General features: G+C 49.8%; 1 protein-coding gene and 1 long non-coding RNA gene across 3 annotated transcripts in view; one reads left to right on the top strand and one right to left on the bottom strand.

Annotated features, from left to right (window-relative positions):
• LOC122483870 overlaps positions 1 to 14525 on the bottom strand; it is a 45180-nt gene extending 30655 nt beyond the window's left edge. The window contains exon 1 of the long non-coding RNA XR_006297486.1: positions 14418 to 14525. This is a non-coding gene — a long non-coding RNA (uncharacterized LOC122483870). The remainder of the gene's footprint in view (positions 1 to 14417) is intronic.
• FADS1 (fatty acid desaturase 1) lies at positions 14134 to 27415 on the top strand. 2 transcript variants are annotated; one of them, XM_043581364.1, is made up of 12 exons: positions 14134 to 14562; positions 16564 to 16674; positions 17261 to 17458; positions 18170 to 18271; positions 18379 to 18507; positions 23135 to 23195; positions 24590 to 24666; positions 25571 to 25668; positions 25876 to 25972; positions 26253 to 26332; positions 26442 to 26567; positions 26924 to 27415. In XM_043581364.1, exons 1-12 carry the CDS (start codon positions 14371 to 14373, stop codon positions 26973 to 26975), a joined length of 1323 nt encoding a protein of 440 aa, XP_043437299.1. In that variant the 5' UTR covers positions 14134 to 14370; the 3' UTR covers positions 26976 to 27415. The 2 variants fall into 2 exon arrangements, with proteins under 2 accessions (XP_043437299.1, XP_043437300.1); XM_043581365.1 differs by lacking the exon at positions 14134 to 14562 and adding an exon at positions 14714 to 14826.
• Positions 27416 to 27726: the final 311 nt, after the last annotated feature.

Genomic DNA, 27726 nt, shown 5'->3' with positions numbered 1-27726 from the left:
CCTGAGCAGAAGTCAGACGCTTAAGTGACTGAGCCACTCAGGTGCCCCTCCACCTTTCTTATGATCAGAATTTCTGTGGTATATCTTTTTCCATTATTTTACTTATCTATGTCAGTATATATGAAACTCTTGTATATAACCGAATCTTGCTCTTTTATTCAGTTTGACAATCTGGAATATATGATCCATTTACATGTAGTGTAATTACTGATATGGCTAATTTAAGTCTATCATTTTACTATTTGTTTTCCCTTTGTCTCTTCCATATTTTGTTCCTTTATCCCTCTTCTCTTGCTTTTTTTCTTTTGTATTTCACTTTATCTCCTCCATTAGCTTTTTAGATATACTTCTTTGTTTTAAAGGTTGCTCCAAGAAGTGCAATATACATTCATAACTGAGCACAGTCTACCATGATATATATTATATCACTTCACATGTAATGCAAGAATTTTACATTATGTTATAAACTTTACAATATAGTATTATATCTTTTTTTCTTTAAACAGTTAATTATCTTTTACAAGAAGCTTAATAAATGAGAAAAAAACATTTTTTTATTTACGCACATATGCCTCATTTCTGGTACTTCACATTCCCTCATGTACACCCCAGATTCCATCTTGCATCCTTTTCTTTTAACCTGAAGAACTTCATTTAACTTTTCATTTCTTGTAGTGAAAACCTACTGGTAAATTCTCTCAGCCTTTTTGTCTGAGAATATTTTTATTTTTCTTTCATTTTTTAAGTAGACTATTTTTAGAGTAGTTTGAGGTCCACAGCAAAACGGAGTGAAAACTAGAGAGTTCCCATATACCTCTTAAACACCCCCACAACCACCACTACTATCAGTCTTGCTGTAATCAACTCCTAAATTAACACTGTTGTGGTCAAAGAATATACTCTGTATGATTTCAACCCTTTTACAATTTGTCATATGTACATTACATATATATTTTTTCCAAGAATATTTTCACTGGATATAGATTCCTAGGTTGACAGTATTTTTTCCATTGTCTTCTGGATAGCATTATTTCTGGTGAAAAATCAGTGATAATTCTTATTGTTCTCCTATCTGTAATATATATTTTCTCCTCTAAGTACTTTCAGGATTTTATTTTTTATTTTTAGCAGTTTGACTATGATGTGCCTAGGTATGATTTTCTTTGTACTGTTTCCTGCTTGGTGTTCACTGAGCTTGTAGGATCTGTGAATTGATATTTTTTCTTCAAATCTAGAAACATTTTGGCCATTATTTCTTTAAATGTTTTTTTCTGACTCAATCATTTTCTTCTCTTATTCTAAGACTGCAATTATATATGTTAGACCATTTGGTACTGTCCAATGATCATTGTCCTTTTTCTCTCTTTCTTCCTTCCTTCATCCCTCCCTCCCTCCTTTCTTCCTTCCTTCTTTCCTTCCTTCCTTCCTTCCTTCCTTCCTTCCTTCCTTCCTTCCTCCCTTTCTTTCTTTCCTTTTCCCCCAGACTATTTTTCCCCTCTGTGAGCATCACTCTGGATAATTCCTATGCTCTTGTCTTCAATTCCACTGACCTTTCCTTCTGTAGTTTCCAACGTGCTATTAATTCTACCCAAAGAATTTATATTTCAGATGCTGTATTTTTCAGTTCCCAAATTTCTATTTCTTTTTTTATTGTTTCTAACTCTTTAGTAAGCTTTTCCATCTGCTTACCCCATATGGAAATCTTTTCCTTTAAGTCCTTAAGTATATTTATAATAGCTGTTTAAAAGTTCCTGTCCTCTCTTTACAACATTTGTCATCTATAGGTCAATTTCTATTGTCTTTTAAAAATCCTGTTATGGATCACATTTTTCTGATTTTTTTCATATCCAGAAATTCTACATTTTATGCTGGACATTGTGAATGCTAATTTTTTTTAAATGTTTATTTATTTTTGAGAGGGTGGAGGCAGAAACAGAGGGAGACAGAATCCCAAGCAGGCTCTGTGCTGTCATCATGGAGCCCAAGGTGGGACTTGATCCCATGAACTGTGAGATCATGACCTGAACTGAAATCAAGAGCCAGATGCCCAACCAAATGTGCCATGCAGGCACCCCATGAATGTTAAATTTTGAGTGTCAGGATTTAGCTGCCTTCCTTTAAAAAAGGTTGTGTTTTGTTCTTTTAAAAAAAAAAAGTTTTTTTTTTTAAGTAGGCTCTACATCCAACGTGGGGCTTGAACTCATGACGCTGAGATTAAGAGTTGCCTGTTCTACTGACTGAGCTAGCCAGGCACTTCTGTTGCATCTTGTCCTGATCAACAGTTAACTTACTGGTAGGTAATCCTGATTCTTTTGAGGCCTTTTTCTAAACTTTATTGGAAAGGTCTAGAATAACACATAGTCTAGGGCCAGGGTAGTCCTACTCCTAATGCATGGCCTTTCTGGGTCCTCTGCTGAAAGCACAGAGTATTTATGGAGGTCTCCTGATTTTGGCTAATAGGACTCCTATGTCTCTCAGTACTGTGAGACCCAGTAGCTGTTCTCTGCCAGACTTGTGAAGTCTCACCCTGCACATTAAGTCTTCAGTTTTTGCCTAAAAACTTAAGAAGACGCATGGAGCAGATTTCTGGAGCTCCATTTCTGTACACTCTCCTCTCTAATACCATGACCCAGAAATCCCAGGTGCCTCAACAGCTTCAGATGTTAAAATACATCTCTGTGTTCTGCTTGGATTCCACCTCACTGCAGCATCAGAAAGTATCATCAGGCAGAAAGCCAGGGAGATAGTGGGGTTCACTTTGTATGCCTCCTTTCACTTGGGAATCACAATCTTGCACTGCTTATTGTATGATGTCCAAAAACAGTCGCTTCATATATTTCGTCCAGTTTTATAATTCTTTATGGTGGGAGGGCCATACAATGTAGAATTTCAAACACCATATTTATGTAACTTGTTCCCTACTTTGACAGACATTTAGGTTGTTCGAAACGATAGTGCAGCATTAATGTTTTTGTATGTTTCTAGTAGTTAAAAAAAATGTTTATTCATTTGAGAGAGAGAGAGAGAGAGAGAGAGAGAGAGAGCATGCACATGAGATAGGGGCAGAAAGAGAAGGAGAGAGAGAATCCCAAGCAGACCCCACGCCCAGTGAGGCGTGTGACATGGGGCTCAATCCCACAGCTGTGAGATCATGTCCTGAGCTGAAATCAAGAGTTGGATGCTTAACCAGCTGAGCCACAGAGGCGCCCCGCATTAATGATTAAATGTGCAGCTCTACGTTAAATTCCTAGATGTGCCACCTATTGGCTGTCAGTCCTTGGGGAATTTACCAGCTAATTTCCCCACTTACTAAATGGGATATAATAACAACCACTTCATAGAGTTATATGAGATACTGTATGTGAAATGCTTAGAACAGTTCCTAGAACACAGTGAATACTCAAAAATGTTAGTTGTAATTATTCCATAGTCTTACTATTACACAAAAAGCTACAATGAACATTCGATAACATATTTACTTGCCTTCGTGTGCAAGTCTATTCCTGCTATTCCTGGGTCAATGGATATGTGCCTTTGTGATTTGATAGATCTTGCCAAATACTTTCTAAAAACGCTGCACTAATTTACCATCTCACAATCTGTTTTCTCAAACTCTTGCCAAGTGTAAGAGATATGGTCAAACCTCCAAAGTTTGCCAATCTTATACATGAAAAGTCCATGCCACCTTTTTAAAAAATTTTTATTTCTTTTTGAGAGAGAGAGAGAGAGAGAGAGAGAGAGAGCCGGGGAGACAGGCAGAGAGAGATGGAGAGAGAGAGAATCTAAAGCAGGCTCCACGCTGTCAACACAGAGCCTGACTTCAGGCTCGAATTCACAAACAGTGAGATCATGACCTGAGCCAAAATCGAGTCCGATGCTCAACCGACTGAGCCATGCAGGCTCCCCCATCGCACCGCCCCCTGCCCACCTCCTTTTTAATTATGTGATGGAGTTTGATCATTCTTTCATGTTTATTGGCTTTGTATACATTTTTTTTCTTATGACTTCCTGTTGATGTTGCTCATCTTGGCTTATCTTTTTCTTGATGATTTTATTCATTCACCCAACTAATTGCACTAGTACATATTAGGGATACCACAGTGAACAAGACAAAGCCTCTCCCTCATTAAGTTTATCATTCAGTCAGGGAGACAGAAAATTGGCAAAGAAAGAATAAATTAATTACAAATCCTAGGGAAAAAAAAAAAACAGATGATGTTAAAATCATGAGGGCAGCATGGGGGAGCACCTTCCTTAGAAAGAGTAGTAGTCATGGAAGGAACATTTGGAGAAATGAAATTTATGTGGGGAACAGATGGTTGAGAAGGAGACCATCGCGTGAGAAACAGGGGATCACGTTTCAGGCAGAAGGAACAGCCATATGCCAGAGCTCTAATTCAGGAATGAGCTTAGCATATTTCAGAAAGAGAAAGGCCATTGTGGCTATAGAGTACTTACTTAGGGAGGGAAGAGAGTCACCAGATGAGACTGGAGAGGTAGGCAGGGCCACAGGAGTAGGAATTTTATCTCGAGTGCTGTAGGAAACCAATGCCAGGTTTTAAGCAGGAAACTGACACGATCTTGAATTCTCAACGATCACTCAAGCTGTTCTGTGAATGGATGGGAGGGAGCCAAATGTGGATGAAGCAGGAAGGCTCATCAGGGGACCACTGCAGGAATCCAAGCTAGTGGCAATAGCTTGGGTACAGTGGAGACCCCGGAGACTGAGGAAAAGGAAACTTAACGATATTTCTGGAGGTGTGTGGCAGGACGGGAAGTGAAGTTTCAAAAATGACTCCCAGGTCTTTAGCTTATTTGCTGAGTGAACAGAGCATTTACAAAGATGGGGAAGAGAGCAGGAGGGGAATGGTTTGGGAGATGAAGTGGGAGAGAGCCATCTTAATTCGGATATAATGTTACGACATCCCAGCCGAAGTGGCAAGAAGGCACTGGTTACGTGAGTTAGAAGCTCCAAATCACGGTCTGGACTACACATATAAATTTAATGAGAAACGCTCTTCCTGCTTCCAGCAGGAAGCCTGAAAGTAATTAAGTTTAATGGTGTGAACGTTATACGTCAATTAAACCTCAATTACCGAAAGGAGCCTGGGTGGCCCAGTTGGTTAAGTGCCCAACTCTTGATTTCGGCTCAGGTCATGATCTCAAAGTTCGTGAGGTCGAGGCCTGAGCCGGGGCCCTGCGCTGACAGTGTAGAGCCTGCTTGGGATTCTCTCTCTCCTTCTCTCTCTCTGCCCCTCCCCTGCACGTGCTCTCAAGCACTCACGCGCGTGCTCTCTCTCTCTCTCTCTCAAAATAAATGAAATAAAACCTAAAAAAAGAAAGAGCAGTGAGTTAGAAATTTAAAAAAAAAATGGTTTAGCAATGAAGAGATCTTGCACTTATATTGGGCCATTCTCTCAAGAACGCAATGCACGTTGAGTCAGAATGGCTGATTAGAAAGAGGAAATCTTGAGCAGCAGGAAGGAAGCAGGGGACAGACCGGCTCCACCGTTATAGAAGGGAATGGCGAGTCTAGAGCCCTCCCCGCACAGTGAGGCATCTCCTCTGCCAGGGCTGACTCACTTGGCCGCATTTTTATAAAAACTCTAACCCAGTTCTTAAAAGATAGTTTAGATGCCACAGTACTTGGTGAAGGAGTTTCCCTTTTCTGGGTTTTCCTATGTAGCCTTTCTGGATGAAAACTTCTGTTCTGGTACAGTAAATAAGTGAAGTGTTGGGCACACCGTGTGACACAACTCAAGTGCTCAAGTCCTCACTGCTATTTTTATTTTTTTTTAACTTTTTAAAATTTATTTTTAAGAGACGGAGCATGAATGAGGGAGGAGCAGAGAGAGACAGGGAGACACGGAATCCGAAGCAGGCTCCAGGCTCTGAGCTGTCAGCACAGAGCCCATCGCGGGGCTCGAACCCACGAACTGTGAGATCACGACCTGAGCCAAAGTCAGACGCTTAACTGACTGAGCCACCCAGGCGCCCCCTCACTGCTAATATTAACACTGGAAAAAAGGACCCTGGCCTGAGAGCCAGAGGTTCTGGGTTCATTTCTTTATTCTAACTAGTATATGGGAAAAAGCCTGGAAGACTAGCCAGATAGGTCACAGAAACTGAACAGCTCCGGAAACCAGGGCCTCTGGAAGCAGCAATTCAACACTTTCTAATGTCTCTGCTTTTCTTTCCCTGTTGGCCTGATTCTCTCTTACTGCAGAAAGGTCTTCTCCATGTGACAGAAAGCACGGCTGAGCCTGCTAAACAGTCCCAGCAGAAAGAATGCTCCCCGCCCCCCTCTCTATGTCCATGAATTAATCCTAGGGAATGACTCTAATGGGCTGCAAGCTGTATGTCTAACCCTTGGGCCAATTACTGTTGTCAGAGGAATGAGACAGTTGGCCAGGCCTAGGTCCCAAGTCCAGGAGCAGTGGATCTGGGCTTCGGGGAACCTTCTTGTGGGTGGTCACAAATCAAAAGCAGTCATAGACCAAGTGAATATTCCGATTCTGTCACTTGGCTGCAGACTGTTGGTTCTCATAGCCTCTCTGACCCTTGGTTTTCTCAGAATGAAATGGAGATTTCTGACTGATCTACCTATTTTTTTTTTTTTTAATAATGAGGATCAGAGGACACATGTTGTATAAAAATGCCACACACATATTATCTTAGTGAATAACATTGGTCAGGCCAAGCTACTTTATTTGTTTATTTATCTTTCTATTTATTTATCTATATATTTTATTTATTTGAGAGAGAGAGGGAGGGAGGGGGGAGAGAGACAGAGAGAGAGAATGTGCAAGTGGGGCAGAGAGAAAGAGAATCTTAAGCCCCGATGCCGGCTCAATCCCACGACCCTGGGATCATGACCAGAGCCAAAATTAAGAGTCTGATGCTTAACCCACTAAACCACCCAGGCCCCCCCAGGCCAAATTACTTTAACCAAGCTCACTTGATTAACAATCTATTCATTTGGGGTGAAAGTCATAACTGTTTTTTAAAAGATTCAATAATTGCAACAACAAAAACGGTAGAATAAGGCTGTCAAATTTAAATTTTTTTTCAACGTTTTTTTATTTTTTATTTTTGGGACAGAGAGAGACAGAGCATGAACAGGGGAGGGGCAGAGAGAGAGGGAGACACAGAATCGGAAACAGGCTCCAGGCTCTGAGCCATCAGCCCAGAGCCTGACGCGGGACTTGAACTCCCGGACCGCGAGATCGTGACCTGGCTGAAGTCGGACGCTTAACCGACTGCGCCACCCAGGCGCCCCAAGGCTGTCAAATTTAGTTGCCTTATATGACGGTTGGGGATTCCAACTAAGAGAAATGGACTTATTATCAAAAGCATTATCTTTAGCTGGATACCAGAGATGTGGTGTCTTGAGTAAAAGTTTCATCAAAAAAAAAGCATAGGACTGCTAGTGCCAGAAGGCATCTGGCTTCTTTACTTTAGACAAGGAATCTTGAGACCAGAGAAGGTCATATGACATCCAACGTAACACAGCAGTAGGTGGAGTAGCAGGACGAGGTCTGTCGGAGGTCTTTCAAATACCAATCCTTACTCTTTCCACTGGACTGCTGCCTCCCTTCCTGGCTACATTCTACTGGAATTTGATGGATTCTTGTGTAACTTGGAAATGCATTTAGAACAGTATTCGACCGGGGCGCCTGGGTGGCGCAGTCGGTTAAGCGTCCGACTTCAGCCAGGTCACGATCTCGCGGTCCGGGAGTTCGAGCCCCGCCCCGCGTCAGGCTCTGGGCTGATGGCTCAGAGCCTGGAGCCTGTTTCCGATTCTGTGTCTCCCTCTCTCTCTGCCCCTCCCCCGTTCATGCTCTGTCTCTCTCTGTCCCAAAAATAAATAAACGTTGAAAAAAAAAAAAAAAAAGAACAGTATTCGACCGGGGGCACCTGAGTGGCTCAGTCAGTTGAGCATCTGACTCTTGATTTCGGCTCAGGTCATGGGATCCGGCCCTGAGTTGGGTTCCTTTCCAAGTATGAAGCCTGCTTGGGATTCTCTCTCTCCTTCCTTCTCCGCCCCTCCCCTGCTCACACTCTTGCACGCTCTTTCTCTCTCAAAATAAATGAATAAACATTAAAAAAAAAAAAAAAGCTGGGGCACCTGGATGGCTCAGTGGGTTAAGCGTCTGACTTCAGCTCAGGTTCTCCTGGTCCGTGGATTCGAGCCCCACGTCTGGCTCTGTGCTGACAGCTCAGAGTCTGGAGCCTGCTTTGGATTCTGTGTCTCCCTCTCTCTCTCCCCTCTCCCTTACTCGCGCTCTGTCTCTGTCTTTCAAAAATGAATAAGCATTAAAAAAAAAATTAAAAAGAAATAAACACATAAAATAAAAGCTTATCACTGTGATATTTATACAAGTGAAATCTTCTAAACAGATGTACAGCAATAGGGAAAAGGCAAAATATGTTAGGGTATGTGCACTTGATGGCTTGCTACAGTGAATAATCTCAGCATCACATCCTAAGCGTAGCCTTTTTCTTTTCTTTTCAATAGAGATCCTTTGTGCAGTAAAGTGGGGCATTAAAGGACAAGCAAAAAGTTGACATGGATGCCTGGGGCACTGCAGACCAATTTCCTGGGGAATCTGACTGCTCTGGGGCCTACTGGTTTAGAAGTGCCTTCTCCAGTTTTCCAAAGGCCAGTCTAAGCCCCTGGGAGGAAGCAGGTGCCCCAGGGAAGCTGACTGTGCCATCTCTTCTTTGAAGCAGGGTGGCCTTACCTCAAATACGTTTGTTGAACCTACCTTTAGGAACTCTTGCAGAGAGGAACCAAAAGGTACCATCTGGCTCAGGGATAAATTCCAGCTCCCTTTTTTTTTTTTTTTTTTTAAATTTAAATGCACATTAGTTAACACACAGTATGGTATTGGTTTCAGGAGTAGAATTTAGTGACTCATCACTTACAAATACCCAATGCTTGTCCCAACAAGTGCCCTCCTTAATGCCCATCACCCAGTTAGCCCATCCGCGCCCCCGCCCAGCAACCATCAATTTGTTCTCTACGTGTAAGAGTCTCTTGTGGTTTGCCAGATGTCCTATTGTGTGTGTGTGGTTGCAGCTCTTTGTGTCCATCCCCTTATCTATAAAACAGTGGGTGTAACATAACATATACCTTAACCTGTAAGGTACTGATACTCAAGACAGTAATAAGATCCCATTGAGAACATGCCAGAAGCTCATCCTCCAGGAGCCCCTTGATCCCCAGCTCCTGTGTTCTCAGAACGCAAAATGAAAGGATACTGTTTCTAGCCATCCCTGTGCCTCTAATAAAAGTGTGATCTTCAGACCCTTCTCTTTAGTGCAAGCACTAGATATCATAAACTCCTTTTTAATGATACTTGACATAACTTAGCTATTAGGAAGGATTTTTTCCTGAAATTTTTTAAAGATTTAATTTTTTTTTCAACGTTTATTTATTTTGGGGACAGAGAGAGACAGAGCATGAACAGGGGAGGGGCAGAGAGAGAGGGAGACACAGAATCGGAAACAGGCTCCAGGCTCTGAGCCATCAGCCCAGAGCCTGACGCGGGGCTCGAACTCACGGACCGCGAGATCGTGACCTGGCTGAAGTCGGACGCTTAACCGACTGCGCCACCCAGGCGCCCCAAAGATTTAATTTTTTAAAATAACCTCTACACCTGACGTGCGGCTTGAACTTACAACCCCAAGATCAAGAGGCACATGCTCTACCAACTGAGCCAGCCAGGGGCCCCGTGTAAATGCTTTCTCTTAAAACAAGGACTGACTCAGCTAACGCGATTAGAGTCTACTGTGTGTGAAGCACGGGGTTCACTGTGTCCCCACATAGTATCTAATTTCACAGAAACCTAGAGACTAGGAAAATGGCTTTGATCTTTTTTTTTTTTAATGTTTATATATTTTTGAGAGAGACAGAGAGAGGAAGCAGGGGAGGGGCAGAGAGAGGGGGACAGAGGATCTGAAGCAGGCTCCACGCTGACAGCAGCGAACTGCCCCGATGCGGAGGCTCAAGCTCAAGGATCATGAGATCATGATCGGAGCGGAAGTCTGACGATCACCGAATTGAGCCACCCGGGTTCCCCATTGATCTCGAATGGTCTGAGGCACCGTCAGTTGAGAAGAGGCTGCAGCAGGGGGCTACGCACCACCAGTACTCTTCCTCCTACACTAGCTGACTTTGTCAAGGATCCAGTCCACTGTCTATGGATGTTTTAGGATTCTTGACAAAACAGATCAAAACCTGCACTCACATCTCAGGTGATGTCAATGGCCTACAGCAGTTACGTTACTTGAATATGGTCTGGTGAGAATCGGCATTTGGGTCTTAAGCGAATTGCTTTCTGTTCCCTGAGTAAGTTTAGTCAGAATAGTTAGGAGTATTCCTAAGTCCCAACCTGTAATTAAGCATGTGACTCATTTCTTGGGTAAGGCAAATTAATGGGATCAGCAGAGCCAGGGGTGGGGGGGGGTGGGAGGGTACAAAGGATCTGTCCATTTGGCCCCGGACTCAGGCCTGGAAATGAATCTTTTCACAATCTACATGATCATTTTTGTAGGAGCATAGGGATGGGGCACCTGGGTGGCTCCATCGGTTCGGTGGCCAACTGTCAATTTCAGCTGGGGTTAGGACCTCTAGGTTCGTGGGATCGAGCCCCCCATCAGGCTCCATGCTGACCATGGAGCATGCTTAAGATTCTCTCTCTCTTTCTCTCTCTGCCCCTCCCCAACTCATGTGTGCACGCTCTCTCTTGCTCTCCAGAAAAAAAAAAAAACAAAAACGTAGGAGCATAGGGACATGAGAAAACAATAGGGCATTTGTCTAGTGGTCTATATGCTTGCTAACCTGTATTTTTTTGAGGTTGAAATGACCAGTTCAACAAATTTACTGATTTCACACAGAACCCCAAACGAGGGTACTTTGAATATACCAGGCAGAACTAAACAGAATTCATAGTCCCTGTCCCCCGTTATAATGTAGTTAAGAAGGAGGCCAAAATATATGACACTGGGATACGAACACTTGTAAAGGACAGAAACATGGATGCAGATTCATGTCACACAAACTGCTTAAATGATGAGAATTTTAAAAAGGAGTCATTTGCGTCTATCCTTTGGACCTATAATCATAAATCTGTCTTCTCCAGTGGCTTTATAGGAGGGATGATCCGGGGTGCCTGGGTAGTTCAGTCGGTTGAGCATCCAATTTCAGCTCAGGTCATGATCTCACAGCTCGTGAGTTCGAGCTCCGTGTCGGGCTCTGGTGCTGACAGCTGGGAGCCTGAAGCCTGCTTCGGATTCTGTGTCTCCCTCTCTCTCTGCCCCAACCCACTCGCATTCTGTTTCCATCTCTCTCAAAAATAAACATTAAAAAAAAATTTTTTTTTTTTAACGAGGCACGATCTGTAGGGTGTTGGACTTTGTATTCTATCACCTATTGAACTGACAAAGAGCAGATACTTCACAAATATTAATAAAACACTGGATGGTTTTAGGAAGGTGGGGTCAATCAAAGAATCATCCTACAAATGGCATTTAAAAAAAACAAACTTTTTTTTTCTGGTGGTGATGGTAAAGTAATGCATGCTCATAATAGAAAATTCAGACAGTATTAAAGACAATATAAATTACCTTGCTCCACCCATCCAGAAATAATCACTATCATCATTTCCTTCTAGTCTTTTTCTAGAGTGATGATCACCTCTCCTCAGCCATTAAAATTTCATCACATTATTTTTAATGTTTTGCATAATATTCCATTGAGGGGCATTTAGATGGTTGCCATTTTTTTTTTTTTTTTTTGCGATCACAAATACTGCTTCAACGGATATTTTGTTTATAAATATTTTTCCCAAAAGATTTCCTTAAAGCAGAATCAGACCTGTACATACAGAGAAAAAACTGATGGTTGCCAGAGGGGAGGAGGCTGGGGGTGGGGTGGGGTGGGTAAAATGGGTGAGGGGAGTGGGAGATACAGGCTTCCAGTTATGGAGTGAATAAGTCACAGGAATGAAAGTCACAGCCTAAGGGGGGAAAAACAAGATTTCCCTAAACTCTATCCCTAAACATGAAATTACTAGAAACATTTTTAAGGTTCTAAATAAAGTTGCCAAACTAGTTTTCCAGCAAGTTCCACCCACTTACATTCCCCCTAGAAGTATAAGAGACTTCACTACAGGAACAATGGTTGTAGCAAAGTCTTTCTTCTTCTTCTTCTTCTTCAATGAAATGAAGCAACTTTACAGAAAAACGAAGAATATTGAACTATGAAATGTTCTCGCCGTGGCTGACTGTCCTCTGATATTTAATACCCCTGGGATTGTAATTAGTGGATACATACTACTTTGGATTCTGCTCTTTTCACTGCAAAGTACTTTCTACCTATCAATATAGTTCTCACACATTGGTCATTTTTTAATGGTCAGCACAGAGCCTGACGCGGGGCTCAAACCCCACACTGTGAGATCATGACCTGAGCCGAAGTCGGACGCTCAACCAACTGAGCCACCCAGGTGTCCCATTAAATTCTTAAGACTCTTAATTAATGTCCACATTCAGCATAGAGCCCGACATGGGGGTTGATCCCAAGACGCTGGGATCAAGACCCGAGCCGAAGTCGGACACTCAACTGACTGAGCCACCCAGGTGCCCCCACACCTGGGTCATTTTTAATCACTCTGTAATTCCTCGTCGTGCCTCCCACGGAGCGTGATGGTTTTGTCAGGATTTGCGGCTGTTTCCGCTCTTCACTATTAAAGTTAGTAGTGAAACATCTTTGCAGTCTCCCACTCCTCACTTTGCCAAGAGTGAAATGACTTGGTCAAAGAGTACAAATCATTTTATAGTTCCGATTGCAGACGGCCAAGTTGCCGGGCAAGGTTTGTTTTGTTTTGTTTTTGTTTTTTAAAGGAAAATGGGCACACCAGGGGGGCAGCTGCATGGACTATCATTCCTAAACAAGGTGCAACAGCCTGGAATCTTAACCAGAAGCCAGGACACTTGAGCTTCCTTGTGGGCACTTGGGAAGCTCCCTCCGCATTCCCAAACTCAATTCTCTTATCTATAAAATGAGAGATTTGGATTGAATGGGTTAAGGTCCTTTTCTGCCAGAAATCCAGCAGCATTCCCCCCAGTCTGTATGACCGACTCCTGACTCCTAGGGGCTCAGACTCCAGCTCACTGCTCGGGACAAGGTTCTGCTTGCTTTCCCTTGGCTGTAGAGTCCCATCAAAGTGCCCACATACAAGTGTATTCAGAGGGGAGGCAACAGAGGCCAGGGGTTCGGAGCACAGGCTGGTTTGAATATTAGCCCTGCCACCTACTAATGGTGTGACAAAACATGTGACCTCTCCTTATCCATCTGTAAGATTTAGTGCTAAGTGAGGTTGTTGCAAAAATTAAATGGATTGTTTATAAGACACGAAGAACAGTGCCTGGCACAGTACTTTATACAGTACTTGGTGACTAAATAAGAGAAAAATTGAGCAGTAAACTCTGGGTCTCTTCCTACTGCAACAGCTTCTTGAGTGGCACTTCCAGCCTCTGGATTGCTTCCTCATTCCTTCCTAAAGCCCAGGGTTCTAAGCCCCAAGTCCTTCTACTTAGAGGCCTCCCATGGCTCCCAGGTGCCTCCTGGACGGAGCAGAGATGCCTCAGCTTGAAGACCCGGGCTCTTCGCACAACCTCCCTGAGGTCAGGAGATGGCCAAAGGCCTTTTATTTAAGGATACCAGTTAATTGAGAATAGACCCAAAAAATGAAAGAAAAAAACAAAAAAAGGTAAACTGGGTTATAAAAATTGTGGGGCGTTTTTAAACGTCATTTGGGGCAAAATCAATCCTCAGCGCGTCCCAAACCCAAGAAACCATAATGATGTCGCTCACAAGATAACCGCCAAAGGTTCTCCCGGTTATTTCTGGCCGCACGACCGGTGGACCGGCGTGGCCAGGAGCCCAAAGACCAGTCCCCGGGGGCAGCCCTGAGCCCCCGCCCCGCCCGCACAAACGAAATCCCGCCCACCGCCTCCGCGGGAGCGGGAGCCGCGAGAGCCGCGAGAGCCGCGAGTCCGGAGGCGGCGCCCCTCGGTGACCTCCCCCCCCCCCCAACGGAACCTGCGAGGGGGCGCGCCCGCCCGGGCCTGCCCCGCGCGGGTCCCGGCGGGAAGGCGGGGGCTCGCTCCCCGCGCCACGCGGCTCGACCAATGGGAGCGCGCGCAGCGAGGCTCCGCGGTCCGTGCCGCGGGTACTGAAAACCCGGCGCGCGCAAGCCGTCCCGCGCTCCGCGCACGCGAGGTCGGCGCGCGCTAGCCCGCGGGCCCCGAGCGCGCGCCTGACGCCCCTGCCCCGCCGGCGCGCGGCGACGCCCGGCTCCGATGGACCCCCAGACCCCTACCCGGACGCCGACCCCGCGCTACTTCACCTGGGACGAGGTGGCGCAGCGCTCCGGGCGCGAGAATGAGCGGTGGCTCGTGATCGACCGGAAGGTGTACAACATCAGCGAGTTCACCCGCCGGCACCCGGGGGGCTCCCGGGTCATCAGCCACTACGCGGGGCAGGATGCTACGGTGAGCGCTGCCGGACGCAGGCACGGGAGGAGGCGGGGCCGGGCGGCTGCCTCCGGAGGTTCCGTGCACGAGGCAGGAAGTTTGGCACCCGCGGAGTGACTCCCAGCTAGCCCGGGGAAGAGCCAGTAGGCGCCGAGCGTCCCTGTGGCCCGCGACCCCACACGGGATGCAAGGGCAGGACAATGGCTGTGAAAACTGGAATCAAGAGAGCGGAGGTGGAGGCCGGCAACGTGCCCACACAAACAAAGGACTGCGCCGCCCTGCGTGCGTTCCGTCTGCGGTGTCCAGGTTTAGGCAGGGCCCAGAGCAGGACAAGTGGGGAGGAGAGCCAGGATGCAGGGTGCCGGGGACCGCGGTGCTGCTGAGGCCGGGGTGGGGGGATGTCAGTGGCCGGGAGAGGGAGTCTCAACCTGTGTCTCGGTGGGTGGGAAGGGAGCGCAGCGGTGTCTAGACTGCGCGTGCAGGCTTGCCGAGCGGGAGCAGGAGAGGGAAGCAGTCTCGGGGATAGGGCGGAGGTGGAAAGTAATTTGGCGCCCGCTGCCTTGGGCACCCCCGCACAGTGAGGGAGGGGCCTCACCGGCCGGAGAGGACTGACGACTAATGGTGCACAGGGGGTAATAGAGCGGCGTGCAGAAGTGGGGGCGGGGCGGGCATACACTTAGCAAGGACCTTCGGAGCGGCCCTCGAATCCTGTGGGGAGGTCACTGGGCCGCAGGTCAGCGGGGTATCCAGGCATTCCCCGCGGCGGACAGTAGTTTGCATTCCTAGGCTGTGGTTCGCATCCTTCCTCCTTCGGGCCTCACTAAGGGGTCCGCGTGCCACCCAGCCCCAGTTCTGCCCTTCCCCTTCTAGACCACCTGCTCTCGGAGCTACGGCAACTGGCACCTCCTGCCATATTTGGAGACCCTGTGGGGCCCCGTGGAGGCTCTGCTTCAACATGTCCCCTCCCCCCTACATCCTTTCGCCATCCCGAGTCCGGCGGTTCGACCCCTTCCGCTGTCCCCGCCCTCCGCCCTTGCCATCCCGGAGGGCGCCTGGGGCCGCCAGAGTTCCCGTTTTGTCGCAGCGGAGCATAGACGTCTTGGGCTGAGGGCCCGCCCCTCCCAGCGACGCGGCCGGCCGGGGGTGGCCAGGCCAGAGCCTGCAGGGGTCACGCCGAGTCACCACTGGGAAGCCCGGACGGCGGCGGAAGGCGAAGACGTGGGCTAGCGCATGCGCAGACGAAGCAGGCACCGACGCAGGGTCTTCCCACAGTGTGATTTGGGGCCCGGGCTGAATGGCCGGGCGGCGGGGTTGGCGATTGGTCCAGACTTGTGGTGCCACCGTCCACCGGCTCCGCCCCGGCTCCCGCCTCAGAGTGCCGGGGAAGGTTCCCCGTAAGGCCTGGGTCGGTCTGACCTACCCCACCTAAAGATTATCAAAAGTAGCCGCTCTGGGGCCGGCCGGGATCGGGGTGGTCAGAGTCCTAGGGGAAACATGGAACCCTACCTGGAACAGCAGTCGGCAGAAGGGGTAGAAATGCAAAACTTCCCAGTTCGGGCGTAAAGAATCTAACCACATTTTATGAAGAACCCCTGCCTCAGAGAGGGTCTGTTAAAAGTCCCACAGAAAACAAACAAACCAGAAATCTCGTAGCCCCACCCATCCCTTCTAGTCGCTTCTCTTCTCGCTTACATCTAAATTCGTGTGCAAAAGCTGTCCCTAGACGTGCCTGGAGGAAAGGCCAGGCCAGAGAGGACTTTCTGTGGTCCCCCTACCTGCATTTCATATTCCTTGGTGTGGTGCCTTTCTTTCTAGAACACATGTCGGGGTGCTCCTGAGCTGTGGACACCTGGGAAGGTCTAAGCACCCTCAAAGGGCAGCTGACTGGAGGGAAGTGGTTTGAACTTGGATCCGGCCTCCTTGCTGGGTCAGGAGGATGGCCTCTGGTGTGAGCCCTCCAGGAGTCACAGGGGACCGGGCTGGCTTCCTAACCAGTCTGTCTTCTCCCTTTCCTTGCAGGATCCTTTTGTGGCATTTCACATCAACAAGGGCCTTGTGAGGAAGTATATGAACTCTCTCCTGATCGGAGAACTGTCTCCAGAGCAGCCCAGCTTCGAGCCCACTAAAAATGTGAGACTCTGCTGTTTGGAGACCCTGTGGTTTGTTGAAGGGCAGGGGGTAGAGAAGGCAGGCCTCGCTAGGCTCACAGGTGACCACAGTCAGTAGCTCTTGCAAGGCTTGAGGCCCCGGCTTCTCCCACGTTAGTCCTTGGGATGCAGGCCTAAGGCAGGAGGCGGGGCCTCGGAACATCTGGTTCTCGCAAGGCTACCGCCACCACCGCTACCATCACGGAGGCCTATCTGTCGAACCCTCACTGTGTCAGGCAGCCCCTCGGCTAACCCTCACACACTTACAGGGGAAAAAAGCTGAGGCTCAGAGCGGTTGAACAAGGTGGCCGAGAGTCACCCTGTGAGCAAACGGCGGAGCAGACACTTGAATCGGGTCTGTTTAACTCCAAAGACCACAGGCTCCTCGGCGCGACGCCAGAGCGCTTTCTCCTGTCCTTTCCTCAGTGTTGTATATTTACCTAGGATTGTGGACTTCCTGCAACGATCTGGGGGTGGAGGGTCCTCGAGCCTAAGAGGGCCCTTGTTTCCAGCAATGTTGGAGTACAGCTGGGAAGAATAATAGCCCTTCCCTCTCTACTCTTCCACAGAAAGAGCTGATCTACGAGTTCCGGGAGCTGCAGGCCACCGTGGAGCGGATGGGGCTCATGAAGGCCAACCATGTCTTCTTCCTGCTGTACCTGCTGCACATCCTACTGCTGGATGTTGCTGCCTGGCTCACCCTTTGGGTCTTCGGGACATCCTTTGTGCCTTTCCTCCTGTGTGCGGTGCTGCTCAGCACGGCTCAAGTGAGAAGCCATCACTTGGCTTGTCAGGAGCACGGCCGTGCTCGGCATCCTCCGGGAAAGCTCTTTGTATGCCTCAGAAGGTCACGAGCCCGGCCCTGTGCCGGGGCAGCGCTGAGGATGTGGGGCAGAGTTAGGGCAGAGAGAGATTTTGTTGTCCGTGGCTTCTGTCTGCTCCTTGGCCACGTGTGCGCCTTCATTTCCTCACTGCCTCCCCAACCCCTCCTCCACGGGCCCCCTTCTTTCTGTGGAATTTACCTGAAGCTTCGTAGTCCGGTTCTGCCATAGCCCAAGTGTGCCAAGAGCCCAGGTTCTGACTTCTCAGCAAAGCTTGGCTTTCTCCTCCCCACCACGTTGCCCAACATGCTAATAATGCTTGGGCCCTAATGGCAGAACCCATTTGCCGAGTCTTCTCGCCTCTGTCACCCTGTCCTGTTTCGTAGTCGTGATTCGGCACATCCTAGGTCCTAGAACTCCAGAGCTGGGGAAACTGAAGAACAGGGAGAAGATAGTGACTTGCCCCCACTCTCATGTGAGTTAGCGGCAGAGGCAGAGTTGGGAGCCTGACTCCTTCCGGGTTGTGCTCAGGGTACCGTGGCAGTCACAGGGGCTAGGGAGACGAAGGAAGGGGGTGACGCAGAGGAGTCGCTGAGGTCAGTGAGAGGGATGCCGGGACGGTGGGTTTTGCTCTCAGTGCTAACCTTTCTCGCTCAGGCTCAGGCTGGCTGGCTGCAGCATGACTTCGGGCACCTGTCCGTCTTCAGCACCTCTACTTGGAACCACCTGCTCCATCATTTCGTGATTGGCCACCTGAAGGTCAGTGGGATGGGGAGGGGCTCTCGAAACTCCGGTCGATGAGGGGTTTCCTTGGGGGTTTGAGGAGAACGCTGGGCTTTCGGACTCACGGCCCTATTTTTCTGTAGGGCGCCCCCGCCAGTTGGTGGAACCACTTGCACTTCCAGCACCATGCCAAGCCCAACTGTTTCCGCAAAGACCCGGACATCAACATGCACCCGTTCTTTTTTGCCCTGGGGAAGATCCTCTCTGTGGAGGTGAGTGGAGGTATCGGGGGAACGGCCTTAGAGAATGGGAGCCAACCAGAGCGGAGGGCTCTGAGGGCAGTGCTCAGTGCGGTTAAGACGTTGGGGACAGCTGGCTGGCTGGCACCTGTGGGAGGCAGCAGGCAGTGAATAAGCTGCCGGGGGCAGAATCGTTTGTTCTCCCTGCTGAGTTCACGCCAGCAACCAGTTAATTGCATAAAGGCACCTCATTCTGCAAAGGAGCCAAAGGATGACTAGGAGGTTATGGCGCAAATCTCTGGTCATCCTTGAAGGTGATGGACGGCCCTCCTTGGGGTGTTTTTGGACACTCCTACCCCAGGCAGTCATCTTCCCGATGCCCCCCCCCCCCCCCGGCCCCGTGCACTTTGATATCCTCCCGTGCCTCAGTTTTCCCCATCCACAGGCTGTTTGAGTCTTCTTTGATGCCCAGTGCCTGGAACATCCATCCATTGGCTGGTTCTTCCCACCCACCCGACCCCAGCCTGACTTCCGGGGTGGTTAGCGTTGGGTTTGAGTTCCCACCGGAGTTATGAGCAAAAGTTGTAATGCAGTTGCTAAAGGATGAGCGTCAGTAGGAGGCTTTGAACAGCCAGCAGGGTTGTTTGCAAAATTCCTTTCAAACCTTTGTGCCAAGGCTCTCGGCTGCGGTCTGAGTTGCGCCAGGTTCCCTCCCTCTCTGTATGCTATGTCAGCATGCCAAGAATTCAGCTGTTCAACCCCTTTCCATTCCAAGCATGAGTGAGTGCAAGTAGCCCGGCGGCCCTCCCCTCTGGCTATGAGGAGGACAATGCGGAGAGGCCTCACAGCGCCGGCTGTCCTGACCCCGGGAGCCCCACGTTTGAGGCTGCCGCCTGTCCGTAACATCCTCATTTTCCCACCCGCTACACAGGGACTTGGTTTGCTACGCATCCAGTACTATGTTTTGGTCAACAGTGGGCAGACGTTGACTCAGTTCTGGCCCCACCTGCCTCAAGTGGCTACTTCAAGAGCAATATGGGTTGTTAGGCAGAGCATGTGACTCTTGTCCACACTCATATCGTCACCGTAGAGAGTTTAAAAAAAAAAAAAAAGGTGGGAGTTTAAGTGGAAGAGAACCTTCTCACACCGCTGCCTCTATTGCATCTTGGTACTGGGGTTTTCAAGAAACTCCTATCGGCAGACGCAAAAAATAGAAAATGATCGGGGCGCCTGGGTGGCTCAGTCGGTTGAGCATCCGACTTCAGCTCAGGTCATGATCTCATCGTCTGTGGGTTCGAGCCCCGTGTCGGGCTCTGTGCTGACGGCTCAGAGCCTGGAGCCTGCTTCGGATTCTTTGTCTCCCTCTCTCCCTGCCCCTCCCCCCACTCATGCTCTGTCTCTCTGTCAAAAACGAATAAACAGGGGCGCCTGGGTGGCTCAGTCGGTTAAGCGTCCGACTTCGGCTCAGGTCACGATCTCGCGGTTTGTGGGTTTGAGCCCTGCATCGGGCTCTGTGCTAACAGCTCAGAGCCTGGAGCCCGTTTCGGATTCTGTGTTTCCTTCTCTCTCTCTGACCCTCCCCCGTTCATGCTCTGTCTCTGTCTCAAAAATAAATAAATGTTAAAAAAAAAAAACCAAAAAAATGAATAAACATTAAAAAAAAACCTTAAAAAAAAACAGACGATGATCTAGGACCAATAGATACGTCTTCCCGTCTAGTTACAAGGCTGAGGATGGGCAGCCTGTTAGTAAATGCCTTGGCCACAGGCTGCTTGGCATTTGGTTCCACCCCTCTGGGCGCAATTCACCTGGGTGCTAATCCCCACGTGCAGCAGACACCTCACCCTCAATACAAACTTTGTGGCTCTGAGAGTTGAAACACAGTAGGGCAGTTCTGAGGATCAGGATAGCATCTGATTGCCATTCAAGGAAGCAGCAGTGGATAGGGCTCCCATAACAGTTCCCAAATAGGAAGCCACTGTTCTTCCCACACACGTCACCGCACAAGACAGGTGCCCCTCGTCTGGCTCGGTGTTGCTTGGGACGGGGTGAGCTTCACCCCAACATCCAGTTCATCGACAAACCTTGTTAATACTGTCTCCAAAACACCCCAGATCCATTTCCCCATCTCCACTGTTTCCTGTCTCCCCCCACCACACACACACACACACACACACACACACACACACACACACACGCATCCGTCTTGGAGCTGGGTTACTACTCCGGCCTCATTGTTCTCCCTGCAACTGTACCCACTCCCACAGTTCATTCTCCCCTCCTCCCGGCAGAGCGAGCCTTTTAAAGTGCAAAGCTGGGGCGCCTGGGTGGCGCAGTCGGTTAAGCGTCCGACTTCAGCCAGGTCACGATCTCGCGGTCCGTGAGTTCGAGCCCTGCGTCAGGCTCTGGGCTGATGGCTCGGAGCCTGGAGCCTGTTTCCGATTCTGTGTCTCCCTCTCTCTCTGCCCCTCCCCTGTTCATGCTCTGTCTCTCTGTCCCAAAAATAAATAAACGTTGAAAAAAAAATTTTTAAGTGCAAAGCTGATGATACTACACCTGTTGAAAGCCTTCCAGTGGCCTTCCCATCACCACCAGAATAAAACCCACGCTGGTTACTGAGGTCTTACTGGGGCTTTCTGAGGTCCAGCGTGAATTGGCCATCCTGAGTTTTCTAGCCTTGTCAATCTGTCTTTCTCTGCCGTTGCTTGCTGTTCCCAGCCATACTGCCCTTTCTGGCTGTTCCCTCTGCTTTAAATGCTCTTCCCCTGAACTTTTGCTTTGCTGGCTCCTTATTCAGGTCTCAGTTCAGACGTCAGCACCTCAGAGAGACCACCTTAGCCAAAACACTGCCTCTGTCACTTTGTCGTATTTTCCTGTTTTTATTTTTATTTAAAAAAAAATTTTTTTAATGTTTTATTTTTGAGAGAGCGAGTGCTAGAGGGGGAGGAGCAGAGAGAGGAGACACAGAATCCGAAGCAGGCTCCAGGCTCCGAGCCGTCAGTACAGAGCCTGATGCGGGGAACCCACGAACTACGAGATCATGACCTCAGCTTAAGTCAGACATTTAACCGACTGAGCCACACAGGCGCCCGTTTTTATTTTTTATTTTTTTATTTTTTTTTATTTTTTTTTTTTCAATATTTATTTTTGGGACAGAGAGAGACAGAGCATGAATGGGGGAGGGGCAGAGAGAGAGGGAGACACAGAATCGGAAACAGGCTCCAGGCTCCGAGCCATCAGCCCAGAGCCTGACGCAGGGCTCGAACTCACGGACCGCGAGATCGTGACCTGGCTGAAGTCGGACGCTTAACCGACTGCGCCACCCAGGCGCCCCTATTTTTTTTATTTTTATTTAAAAAGATGTGTATTTATTTTTGAGAGAGAGAGAGAGAGAGCACATGCACACAAGCAGGAGAGGAACAGACACACACACACAGAATCCAAAGCAGGCCCCAGCCTCCGAGCTATCAGCATAGAGCCTGATGCGGGATTCGAACCCATGAACTTTGAGATCATGAGCCAAAGTCAGATGCTTAGCCGACTGAACTGCTCAAGCACCCCATATTTTCCTGTTTTTAATCTGTAGTTACCTTGACCTCTGTTCACAGATTTACCACCAGCTTCCTGTCCTCAGATTACAAGCCCCACAAGACTAGGAACTTTGTGTTGTTTGCCTCTGTATCCTCAGCACTTAAAACAGTGCCTGGCACGTAGTAGGTGCTCAGTAAATACTTGCTGAATTAATCAGTTAATATAGAAAGAATGTTTCATTTAGCAGAAGCACCTTGCACAGAATAAGCTGGTGATAGATAAGAAGAAATGTTACTGTCAGAACAGTGGGGGGATGCAGGGAAAAGATGTGCTGGCATTCTGCTCGGGGGTAGAGCGCCACCTGTGCTCTGTGGTTATCTGGTTGCCAGAACTAACTGAGGCAGGCGGGGCAGAAGGAACCATCAAGGGAGTCAGCGGAGCTTTGCTGTCACGATCCTGGGTGCCCATGGCGAGAGGTTCCAGGCTGACTGACCCGGCAGCACCAGCCTGTCTCTTCAGCAGCTAGGCTTACAAAACAGTCACTACCCGGAAAAGCCTTGCCAGAACCTTCAGACTTGCCAAGGTCTTGGTATCCTTCCCACAAACATTTGCCCAACTTTCCTTAGCGTTCAAGGGATTTTATAAAGTTCTCGTTGAAATCAAGACACCAAAAGAGAGGTGGATGGATGGATGCAGAGGGAATACATACCGACCTGTGTAGGGGTATAAATGGTTGTCCATGGAGAGTTTGAAGTCAAAAAAGTACCAGATGGGAGACGAGGTGGGGGGGACACGGAGGGGCCTGGACCCCTTATGACAGAGGTGTCTTTGGAGAACGCGGGGAGTCTTGAGGACCCATAGACGCTGTCGTGCTCGTCCCTCATGTGGGCATGGGCCATTGAGCCGTGCACCGTGGTGTGGTGCGCCTGGCTTATTACAGCCCAGGCCTTCACGTGCCAGGTGCTGGATGGAGGGAAGGCTGGGCCTGCTGGAGCCTTCCAGTAGCACCAAGCTGACGGCCCCTGGAATAGGCCTGAACTCCCGAGCAGGGAAAAGCCAAGGTCACCGCAGGAGGGGAACCGGGTGACTGGTTCTGTGGGTACTCATTTGCGTTTGCTTTTCTTCACAGCTTGGGAAACAGAAGAAAAAGTACATGCCATACAACCACCAGCACAAATACTTCTTCCTGAGTGAGTGACCTCCAGCGACACAGGGGGACTATCTCGGGATGGGGGTGCCAACGGGATCGTGGGGAAGAAATGACTTTGTGGAGGTTTACGGCATTTTGAGTAATGGCCGGGGGAAGTCCCGTGTCCCCAGCTGGTTCCTCCCTGCCTGGGAGCCAACTGTCATGTCACCTGAGCAGGGACAGCAGGCATTTGTGTTAGGGGCAGACTCGTTCCTCCAGTCCCACCCTGGCTTTCACAAGACAATTGAATAGTCAGGTGCGATTGTCCCAATTAAACCTTAAACTTTATCTTAGACCTTGTGAAACAGACGCACGTCAAGGTGACTCAGTGGGGCACAGTCCCAACACCCAGGGGGATAAAAGGTAGACGTGGCTATGGGAGCGGAGGAGCAATGACAGCGGAAAAGGAGGACATTTTCTGCAGCCCGTCTTAAGCTCTTTCTGAAGACTGCACTATGTTCTTTGCTTTTAAAATCTCCATAATGCCTAAAACTGGAGTTTTAGAATTCCTTGGAGAATTCAGATTTTTAAAGGAAGGGAGGGGAGGATTCCATCGATCCTATTTTAGCTCTAAAGAACTATTCCTAAGTGCCTATTACAAACCTTCACTACTGGGGAAGAATGTTAGAATCCATGGCACATCGGGGTAGAGGAGCCGCGGGTGAGCCCTGTCACGCAGGGGGTTATAGGTAGGCATCAGGGCCCTGCAGAGAAGGGATACAGAAAAGGAAATGGGACAGCATATAGGATGGGGCCGCTTCTTCAACTCCCACTTTTAAGAGAAGCTTCTCTGCCCCTTCCCACCCGACCTCCAGGGCTTCGGGTTCAGTGGCATGGGCTCGTTTCCCTAGTCCAAGGGAGTGAGCTTTCAGCCTATGAAGCATCAGCAGGGCCCCCCACCCCCACCCCCAGCCCGGCACGCGCGCGCGCACACACACACACACGCACACACACACACTTACCTGCTCCTGTCCCTTCACCTGCATGGCAGAGCAGGCAAGAACACGGGGCAGGTGATCGTGAGGCCAGGCAGGGGCAAGCCTGGGGCCGGGGCGCATGGGGAGAATTGGAGGTGCTCTTCTAAAAGCATGGCAGCGGAGCCAGGTTCCGTGCGTGGAGCCTGAGTTTCCCAGCTGCCTTCTTCCACTGGAAAGGAATGCCACTCCCACCCCTCCCCATCCCGGCATCCTCTCGGGGGGCTCTGCCTTCCTCAGACTCGCACTCATGCCCACCGCAGTGCCTGCCGGTTCCAATGGATTGAGGAATGCCAAGGCGGCTGGAAGGGGCCACAGGAACAGACGGCAGGGGGGCAGCCCCATGCCAGAGGCCCCCTCTCTGGCACTGAACTGCCCCCATGCTGCTCACACCTCCTCTCTGTCTTCATTTCCTCCCCAGTTGGGCCCCCAGCCTTGCTGCCTCTCTACTTCCAGTGGTATATTTTCTATTTTGTTTTCCAGCGGAAAAAGTGGGTGGTGAGTATCCGTGGCCCCAGAGTCCCACATGCTTTGTCTTCAGTACCCTGATGGAGGGGAACGGGGTTCTCCAGAGGAAATCCCACTGTGACCTACCCCAGGCCTAATTTAGAGCAAAGTAATAGAACCAAGTATAGACCTTCTTGGTCTCTAGACGGGATGATCTGGGCTCAGCAGACGACCTGACTCCCAGTGCCCTCTTCCATCCTGCCGGCATCTCCTGAGGCTCTTGCGCTCAGCGGAAAGCCAGGGGCCAGCCAGGCTGGGGGGGCGGGTGAGTACGAGATGGCACCTGCTCCCAGGAAATGTCTGATGAAACAGATGTTGTTGACCCCAAAGAGGTAGAAGCAGGAGGTTCTGAGATTCCAAAAGGCCCTGCTGCCTCTGGCTGGACGAGAGGCATTGGAAAAGGCTTTGCGAAGTCCCTTCTGGCTGGCCTTGGAGGAGGTGGGATGGAGCAAGGAAGGACTCTGAGCAGAGAAGCCGGGAAGGGAGGGGCAAGTTTGGCCACTGGATACGTTGTGGACTCAAGTGTCGGGGGAGGACCGCGGTGCAGAAAAGTGGCCGGAGGTTCAATCAGGGCACTGGTGCAGACCGAGCCTTGGTCCCGGAAGATTCATTTGGCAGCATGATGAAGGGATAAAGAACTTAGGTGGGTTGGGAGGAGCCGGAGGCAGGGGGCCTTGGCGCCTGTGAGAAACAGGCGAGGAGGACTGGGGGCTGCCGCCAGGACCGGAAGGAAGGAGAGGCGGCACCAGATACGGCAGGACTGGGCAGCTGCGAGCAGCGGACAGGTGCTCCAGTCCGGGCACCTGGCAGAACGGCTGTACCGTGCAAATAGATGGAAGAGGAAGAGGAAGAAGTGCTTTGTGCCAGTCATAGTGCCGTCTACCTCTCCACGCAGGACTTGGCCTGGATGATCAGCTTCTACGCCCGCATATCCCTCACTTACATGCCGCTGTTGGGGCTGAAAGGCCTCCTGGGCCTTTTCTTCATGGTCAGGTAGTAGTTGATGGGGGGAGGGGGGCTGGCAAAGAAAAGGAGGTGTTTGGGAGTCACGAGTCTGGTGTGGGGGCCGTTTTGGGGCTTTAAGAGGCAGGGGGTGTTTCAGGAGTGGGCTTGGGAAGATGGCCAGGCTAGAGCAGTAATCTGGGGGAGAGGCAGGGCTCTGACTTGTCCCCTGCTTGTCTGTGCACTATAATCCACCAGGTTCCTGGAAAGCAACTGGTTTGTGTGGGTCACACAGATGAACCACATCCCCATGCACATTGATCACGACCGGAACATGGACTGGGTCTCCACCCAGGTAAGGGACAGTCACTTGGAAGATACCTGGGAATAACACAACTAATAAACAGGGTGGGTGGGCACAGATGCAGGCTAGGGGGCGGGGGCGGCAACAGTTAAGTCCCCCAACAGCGCTGCCTCATGAGCTTGAAGCTTCTGTCCTGCCACCACATGGAGAAGGGAGTGACCAGGGATGGTCCCACACCCCCTCCTCTCAGCCAGCTCTACTTGGAAGAAGGCCGGCTCGGCCTTTACATCTGCCACGCAGAGTCATGCTCTCCCCTGCCCTCTTCTTCCAGCTCCAGGCGACATGCAATGTCCACAAGTCTGCCTTCAATGACTGGTTCAGTGGACATCTCAACTTCCAGATTGAGCACCAGTAAGTAGGGAGACCTGAGAAGCAGCGTCCTTGGGAGGGTCCGTGGGGGGAAAGCAAGGAGGTGGGAACAGTGGAATAGGAGCCACTGACTGTCCCGTTCTCCCTGAAGTCTTTTCCCCATGATGCCGCGACACAATTACCATAAAGTGGCCCCCCTGGTGCAATCCCTGTGTGCCAAGCATGGCATAGAGTACCAGTCCAAGCCCCTGTTCTCAGCCTTCGCCGACATCGTCTAGTGAGTACCTGAGCCTGGAAAGATGGCTGGCAGGGGGGGAAGAGGGCAGGCAGTGGGGTTGGTGATGTGTAGGATAGGAGCAACAGGCAGGTGTCCCCGGTCCTCTGGAATGGAGGTCACCAAGACAAAGGCAGGGTGCCCTGTTGGTCTTGTTGGCCAAGTCAGGCCTTTGCCGTCAATGCCATGGCCCAAGCTCTTTCTTAGAAGCAAGGGGGAGGGAAGGGGCCATATGCCATGGAGATCAGCCTCTGTACCTCTGTAAGAGCCTCCCTATACGGCTTCTGTAGGGTGGTTTGGCTTACGGGCTTGGCTCTGCCCTCTCTCTCTCACTGCTTGTTCCCAACTTGCCCCCACAGCTCACTGAAGGAGTCTGGGCAGCTCTGGCTAGATGCCTACCTTCACCAGTAACGACTGGCACTCCTCCCCCCACCTGGAAGAGATGTCTGTCTTCACCGATAACACCAGCCCACCGGGAAGGGGAGTCTGCACCAAAGCAGAGGGGAGCTTATGGGACAATGCCACTATAATTCTAATATTCAAAGGGGGTGGGTTTGAGGAGACAAAGACTCTGACTCAAACCTCCCCCCTTTATCTTCCAGGCACAGATTTAAGACCCAAAGGGGTAGGGGACCGTGCATGCCTTCTGGAAGGAGCGGTGGGCCTGATGGGGCAGAGATGTGACAGTTTTGTTTCCTTTTTCTAGTTTGGCAGATGCAGATGGTTGGTGAGCAAAGAAGGGGGTCCAAGGGTGTTGGAAGACTAGGGAGGACCTATTGAGCCCAGAGATCAGGAAGAGAATGAGCATAAAAATTCCATCCAGGGGGTGCCTGGGTGGCTCAGTCGGTTAAGCAGCAGACTCTTGACTTTGCCTCAGGTCGCAATCTCACGGTTCCTGACAACACAGAGCCTGCTTGGGATTCTCTCTCTCTCTCTCTCTCTCTCTCTCTCTCTCTCTCTCTCCCCTCCTCCTCCTCCCCCGCTCATGTTCTCTCTCTCTCTGCTCCTCCCCTGCTCACGTTCTCTCTCTCTCTCTCACTCACTCACTCTCAAAATAAACAAGTAAACATTAAAATAGACAAATATATAAAATTCCAGCCAGGAAAGGGGTGAGCCCATCTCACTGGTCCGCTTCTCAGCGCCTTCACCCTCACATGCAAAC

Source organism: Prionailurus bengalensis, chromosome D1, assembly GCF_016509475.1.
Source record: "Prionailurus bengalensis isolate Pbe53 chromosome D1, Fcat_Pben_1.1_paternal_pri, whole genome shotgun sequence".
NCBI classification, from domain to species: domain Eukaryota; kingdom Metazoa; phylum Chordata; class Mammalia; order Carnivora; family Felidae; genus Prionailurus; species Prionailurus bengalensis.
Note: the sequence above shows the minus strand (reverse complement) of the source record. Positions and strands in the feature narration are given on the sequence as shown.